The following is an 8,120-nucleotide window of genomic DNA, read 5'->3' as shown; positions in this document are numbered from 1 at the left end:
CAAATATAAGTATCTAGAAATATATAAATAAGAAATTTATATTTTGCATCGTTTTTGATATAATTCTATTTTTCATAGTGCGCATCGAAATATCTTTTTCTCGAGATTAGTCGAAACGAATATTTTATTATTTTTTGTAACAGACATTTATATTAAAAATCGTAAAGTGTGAGAAATCATGTAGGAAGGCGAGGATTTCCAAGAAAATCCATCGTGATCGAGAGCATGGATCCTGCACGGGTCACAAGCTAACATCGTGTGATGGATAGAAAGAAGGACGTTGGCAGGAATTTTGTTCAAACACACTCGGAAACGTGCTTCCACGGCGGCATTGCACGTGTACATGCATTCGTAGGACCGGCTACACCTATGCAAATAGGTAGGAATACATAGTCCGTGATTGGGCTCTTCTGTTCTGCGAAGCCGTGCTGACTCTTTGCAAACAATGTTACCAGGCACGTCGCTGGAACGTAAGTAGCCGTACCCTATACTCTCTGTGGATTTTATCTCTTTCTTGGCGACGAGTCTTCGTAATATTCGTGCCACGTTAGCGATTCCTTCCACGAGTGGACAAACTCCTTGCACATGGATCCCTGTACCGATTGCAAATATCATACCTCGACTCGCTGTAGATACCTATATTGTGACCCTTTCGTATCGTGTTTGTTAGAGATAGCGGATTACATACATCGAGTTTTCAACACTGGCAATTTTTTCGTCAAATATTTTAACGAATTCATTCGAAAATTGATTACAAGTTGGATGTTGACACGTGCTACGTGCCACGAATAATTAGTAAGAATGATCAGTTGACTAAAGAAAATTATCTTTGAGTTACAAACAGGATAAACGGAGTGTGTTTATCGAGCTTTGCCTGTACTTTTTTTCTATGAAAAAAAAAAATTAAAATAGTATTAATTTATTATCTACTACTCATTCTAGAATGTTATTTAAATTAAAAAAAAAAAATTACGAGGGATTCTAACTATAAATAGTAAATCTATCCACTATTTTTTTTCTTTTTTTTTCTCACTCATCCATTCTCACTCATACTCCAAATTTCAAACATTATTTTTGCTCAATAGAGCAAATAGAGGATGACACGAAAAAAAAGTCGAAAGAGTTTTCTCGGTGTCGCCCTCGCTCGAGACTTCACAGATCGATCGTTCAACGCGATATCACGTCTGAAACGGAGTAAGAGAATTGTTGGAAGGAGAAGCCGAAGGCGAATGTGCACGGTCGAGTGAAATAATTTCCTGGTGTCCTCTACAGGCCACGAAAGAGGAAGAACGGAAGCGAACTGGTCTTTCACAAAGTTTCTTGGACACTCGAAGAAGCTTCTACTGTGAGAAACTGGCTGGATAATGGTCCCCGGGGTTTAGACGAAGGAGAGACCAAGTGATCCTTCGGGGATAAAGGGAGTACCGCGCGCGTACACACAAAAGAGACGTTCTTCCATTCGCGTGTGTACGAGGCACGGCACAAAGCGGTATCATACGGAACGATATTCGAGGAGTCCTGTTGGAAAGACCAAATCTACGTCGTCTTCTCCTTTTCAGAGTATAATCACCATTTGCCCGCTTTATGGATGTGTACACTTATCTCTATCTAATGTCGACTTTTGGATACGGAATAAGTATCGATTTGTGAAATATAAATATTCAGATACACATATAAATACATCTTCTAATTTCTCTACTGATTTAATAATTAACGCTAATGAACGAATTAAGAACTTACAAGATTTATAGATTTTTTTTTAGAATTTCGTATACTTTTATTTACACGTTTATGTATAAAACGATGATGTATATTTGGAATTTGTTTTATTTTCTTTTAAAATCACGTTTATTGCGATCGAAATTATATAAATAGAAATTAACAACAGACACGGCTTATTTAACACCAAATTTCTGTTTGAATTCAATTAAATAACAAATACGATCAAATTGATAAAAAAAAGATTAATTTTAAAGAAAAATCATCAATTCGAAGATTAAAAGAATTGTTAATCATCAATTATTAAGGACACACAGTATCGGAGAATCTAAAATATGTACAATACCGTATCACCATCGAGACCCTCTCGAAAACCGATGAGGAAGAGAGCGAGAGTGCATGAACCCTCTCCTGGCAACTTCAGAATCTTCGACCTAGCAAGAATACAGGAAACCATCGAACCAACCAACAAACCAACCAGCCAACCAGTCGTGAATCCCCCAGCGGTGGTAGGCACTGGCCCGAGAAATTCAATTACGGCTAAACTTCTCGACTGAAGACGCGTCTCGTCTATACACACTACTGTAAGCACTCTGTTTCGAAGATCGAACCGGGAGGAGACATCTCTCTGTGTATTATATATTTGCGACCCTTCTCCATCTTTCATAGGGAAATGAGAAACTAATTCCTCTGTGTCGGTCACGCGAATCACTGAGATATAACTTAAGACAAGTTTCCGTCATCATGGCTACCTTTTTAGAGAAGTCGAGAAAGGAAAAACTGGAGGATCGAAGAAGAAAAGAAAAATTGTCCGGTTGAATTTTTTGTTTCTTCGATGTGAAAATATTAGACAAGTGATTTTTAATCTTATTTTTATCGTTGTGCAATAACTAACGGTATTAATTCCACATTAATTCATTCAAAATTGCAATCCATAAATTGGAAATTATTGGATTATAATTTCATTAATTTTTGTATACGAATAAGTATATAAATTTTATGAAAAAATTTATATTGAAATGATGAAAATATTTCCTTTATATGAAATTCTTTTATATATATATATATATGTTTTTTTCACTTATTTCGATAAATTTTATTCAAAAATGTTAGAAATCAGGGAAATTGAAATTGTAAAAAGGCTCAAATTTCTATCATCATAAATATTTAAAATTCTGTTCACAAATAAATTTCCAAATTAAATATAAAATTCATATGTAAATATTACTGTTTTAAATGTTATATATCACGCAAACAGTTTACATTAAATTATCTAATTTAATAAAATTTATATCCGGTATTTGTATGATGAAAATTATCAATAATATTAAATACAAAATATAAAATATAATGAAATTAAACATTTAGCGATAAAATCTTATAAAGCGTCTGCTTTCTCAAAACTAGATTTTACAGAAATGAAGAAACTAATTTTACAAATATCTTGTAATCAATTATCTATCTATTCTAACGATTCCGCAAAACTGCGATACGAGCAGCAAAAATGTGACACGCGACCAAGAACAGAATGTGCGTAAGAGAGAAGAAGATAGAGCGCATGCGTTTAGTACGCTTGAGTTGCGAACGAGTGCCCATTAGGAACGTGCGTGAACATACGCGACTAAATAGGGCAAGTGGCCAGAGACCATAATGTTAAGTAAATAATGGCCAAACTCCTGGCCCCTTATTATACCACTCAAAGCTTAAGTCTCGTATATACTCGTTAATGGCAGCTTTTTCTTCCTTTTTCTACTCTCACTCCTTCTCCTTTTCTTTTTTCTTTCCTTTCTTTTTTTTTTTTTTTTAATTCTCTCTCCTCACACAACCCTTCGCTCCTTTCTGGAGACTTCTTTCTTTCCTCCTTGCTAGTTCATTCTCACTCTCGGTAAAGTGCACACGCGTGTGTTGTTCACCTTCCCATAAGAATTGTGAGTGCGTGTCATTCTACTCGCGCGATTTCGATGATAACCCACCTGTTTGGTGTTTCAATGATCCACCAGTATCATACATATATATTATTAGATTATATAAAAAGTCCATTCGGATGACGGATAAAAATTCATATTGATGAAATAGCAGATTTAATGGAATAAAATTTAAAATATATGATAAAAGAAATTTTCAACGTATTAAATATATCATAATTTAGAAATTAAATTTATTTAAAAAAAAAACTTTCACGAACTATGAAAATTGAAACTTAAACAAACGAATTAATCGTATTGTTCTAAAAAAAACTTTATAATTTTGGATTACAGTGCAAGCAATTCCAAAGTGAAACTTTACTTACCGGCAATTCCACCGACGATTGATTCTTGTTTTTCGATCTTGGGCTGCCGATATTCATCCTGAGGAAGTCTCTTCCGCTGCAAAAGACTGCAATCAGGTTGCTGATGCTGAAGTTGCGTTTGAATGTGCGCGGCGGCAGCCGCGGCCGCGGCTGCTGCAGCCGCTGGAATTGCTAAACCGGCCGGACTTGCTACATGGGCCGGGTGCGGGGGCGGACTGCCAGCTGGCGTAGTAGCACTCGCTGCGCCAGGCAACACGGGAGCAGTAGTGCAGCTGCCAGCATTATACTGCAGTTGCAGGCCCAATTCGCGGGCTTCGCTTTCCTCCTGGGCTTGTTGCCTTCTTAACGCGACCTGTAGAACGTTTCTTCGTCAATTCACAAAATGTAATTGTGCAAAGTATACGTAAGTGTATATAAAATATATATGTGTGGATATGTAGAAGATAAAATAAATAGACATGTATGACAAATAGAAGTCATTTGTCTTTCTGTTTATTCAAATTATGTTACATCACTTTTATGTTAATACGCAACCTCACTTTATCAAAATTACGAGACAAAAATCATAAAGTTTTGCAATTAAAAAACGAAAGAGAAATTAAAACAAAAAAAATTTGAAAAATTTATCAAATATTATGCTTTATATTATTTATCTTATATTATTAATTTTGAGAAGTATATACATAAAAAATTATTTAATATCATTATCATTATGTTATTAATATAAATAATTTTACTTTAATCGTGAAAAAAATATTAATTAATTTCGTAAAAAGTGTATATCTAATTATGTAACAACATAATTGTTTATATGGTAGATTAAAAAAGTCTATTCATTGTCGCCAGATTAAACGTAATAATTTTAGGTTAGGTTATATAGGTTATATTAAATATTTATATTTACATTTAGTGAATCTATCTTTTAAATTGATACACTTATCATTAAAGAATATTTATTTATATAAGTATATTTATATATATACAATTATTTACGTTGTTTATATAAATATATTTATTAGTTTTCAACGCGCATTAAACTTATTATATTAAATACACAATTAAACAAATTTTAAAATTATAAATCACACGATTTTTATTTTTAAAATTTTAAAATTAATTATTATACCATTTTTCCTCTAAAATTATATTGCAGATTAGTGTAATCCAATACTAGTTGAAGTTTAAGAAAGATTTCTTTGAGTATATATAATATTTAATTATAATATAATTATAATATATAAAAATATATTTGACTTAGAATTTATTATTGATTTTCATTTATTTTTATTTCTTTTGTGAAATCATAAACATTTTTGATTTTATATATAGATTTTATATATAGATATATATTTAGATATATAGATTTTATATATAGATTTAAATGATTAAAAAAATTATAAAAGATTATAAAAAAAGAAAAAATATATGAAATATCATAAGATTTATTATCTTTAATTATTTTTAATAATTTAATCTAATAACAAATAAATATTGAATTTAAAATCAGGAAAAAGTTAACAATTCTAGTTTCAATCATATATTATATGTATCTAGGATATTTGTATATGAATGTAGGATATTTTCCATCTCTTTTTTCAATTAATATTATGATTTTTATTTTCATTTTCTTATAAATATCAAATATTTTTATACAATCATAATATGAGTATCAATATAACCTAACTTTTGAAACTACAAGGATCAACAATTAAACTCTATTGAAAATATAAACATCATGATGAAGCACAAATTACATTTAAAACTTTACAATTGAAAAAAACAATAAAATATTCAAAGATTAACAAATCAAATTAAATATAGTATCTACTATTCCCAAAATTTAAAGCAATTATGTAAAAGATTCTGAATTTTTAAAAAATTATTATAGTAATATATCTATAATTTACACATATACATACTTTTCATTTTTTTATTTATATTATGTTATGTATAAAAAGCATGTAAAATGATAAAAGAAGTGTCACATATTTAAGAAACATTAAAAAAAAACTAATTGAATCAATTCATGCTTTTTTAATTCATTATATCTATTCTATTGATATACTATACTATTATACTATACTATTGAAAACAAAATTCAGCATGCTATAATGAAATATTTTTATCACAATTGTTTCATTTTATATAGAACATACATTAACATAATATCAAAGATACAAGATCTAATTTGAATAGTATTTAAAAAAAATTGGCAAATTCTTATTAACGATATTTTATATGAAATATGTTTTCTATGTATAATTATCCTTAATTATAAATACAAATTATTAATCCTAATATAATAAATAATAATTCTGTCAACTATATAATAATAGTTCTGTCACTATGTTTTACTTAATCGATTTGTATGCTTTAGAGTTTTTTTAATTAGAAAAATTGTTTTAATAAGTATTGCCGAAATAATAATATTTGTGTTTAATATAAATTAATGTCGTAATGACAATTTACCTGAGCAGCCATGACCCGTTGTCTCTCCGCAATTAGTGTACATTTCGCACATACGCAATCCCGCCAACGACAGTATCGTTTGTGACCCTTTAACGCGGAAACCACACCGTGATTACGGCATCTTGCACACTTCGGTGTCCTTTGATATCTCTCAGCACTAGCACGAAGAAAAAACGCGGCTGGTAGCACGTGATGTTGCTGCTGCTGTTGCTGATGTTGCATTAATTGACCCACGTCGACACCAAGACCGACACCCCGCGGCAACGACATTGTTTCAATAGATAAGTAATAATAATTGAATCAACGTCTTGAATAAAAGAGAGATATAAAAGATATAAAAAAAGAACCGATCACTTTATAAATGATTGACAAAATCAACAATGTCACGGATCTGTAGGCATTGTTATCAAACTCACAGTAAAAAATACTCGATCACAGAAAATAGTCATTTTTAGCTGAGCACAAAGCCCAGTATACACTAACACGTATCGATTTCATTTTAACACCGTTGCGATAAAATTGTTCACTACCGAGTACTTTTCATAACCGTAATAATTAATTCACAATTACGTTATAATGTTTATATCGGTAAGTTCTGATGTTTCTAAGTTACATACACTGTCATATAAATATCTTAAATTTCTAACTGCATCACATTGAATCATTAATTGATAAAGAAAAGCTACAGAGTTTAATGATAGAATGTAGTCACACAGGCTCTTCTTACTTCAACCGAAGAAATCACATTTAACGCTGTTCGGTAGAAACCTTCAAACCGGCACCGTACAGTGAACGAACGAGAGAACAACAGAGAGAGATAGATATGAGGAAAAGAAAGAAGAAAGACGGAGAGAAGTGATGACGAGTATGGTGAAGAGAGAAAGCTCGACTGGTAGACATGCGCACGCGCCCACACTTCCGAAAAGTTCACCGGCAGAGAAGAGCGGCGGCACCACCGCTCGTACGGGTGTCGGGGTACGAAATGCGGAATCGCCCCGACTCCTCTCACAGCACTCTCTCTCACTCTCCGGCATTGTCAACAATTGCAGCATCCCGGGAGAGTCGATTCAGGTAGCGTGGAGAGACAGAGAAGCGACGACGATAGTGGTGTCGGCAGTAAAGAGGGAGCCGAAGGCGGACGAATAAGGAGGTGGGGGCACATAGGCGCGGAGGAGGGGAAGATAGAAATCAAGGGGGGGTTCAGAATGTCGCAAGGAGACCAGGAAGCGAGGGCATAGAAAAGAAGAGAACGAGAGAAAGAGGGAAAGATAGATAGAGATAGAAACTGAAAGTGTGGAGGAAAAATGTGGAAGAAGGTGGAAAAGTGAACGGGGAGTGGGATACCGAGAGGGAACACTGATACCGAAAAGAAACGAATGTGCACGAAAGAGACCGATACCGCGCGAAGTGGAACATGTCAGAGTGAGACAACGTGGCAAAAGAAGAAAGAAGGAATGAGAATGGAAAGCGAGAAGGAATTTATTGGGGAGGGATAGGGCAGAAACTAACAGCCCCTCCACAGTTGCGCGAAATAAAACACTGTGCCACAGTGTTCCACCCCGGGGCTTCGGCCAAACGCAAAGCCGCGCTTAGGCACGGCCACGCCCGCGCACCTATCTGATTGGCCGAACATGCTGTTCCA

The 8,120-nt window shown here is 33.3% G+C and overlaps 1 protein-coding gene across 1 annotated transcript; it reads right to left on the bottom strand.

Annotated features, from left to right (window-relative positions):
* Nucleotides 1–296: 296 nt before the first annotated feature.
* LOC114578053 (uncharacterized) lies at nt 297–7,852 on the bottom strand. Its single transcript, XM_028668729.2, has 5 exons — nt 6,479–7,852; nt 4,010–4,361; nt 2,066–2,409; nt 453–636; nt 297–367 (listed from the first exon to the last, which is right to left on the bottom strand). Exons 1-5 carry the CDS (start codon nt 6,746–6,748, stop codon nt 297–299), a joined length of 1,221 nt encoding a protein of 406 aa, XP_028524530.2. The 5' UTR covers nt 6,749–7,852.
* Nucleotides 7,853–8,120: the final 268 nt, after the last annotated feature.

The sequence above is a fragment of the Apis cerana genome, linkage group LG1 (genome assembly GCF_029169275.1).
Source record: "Apis cerana isolate GH-2021 linkage group LG1, AcerK_1.0, whole genome shotgun sequence".
NCBI classification, from domain to species: Eukaryota; Metazoa; Arthropoda; class Insecta; order Hymenoptera; family Apidae; genus Apis; species Apis cerana.
This window is presented reverse-complemented; position numbering and strand designations above follow the sequence as displayed.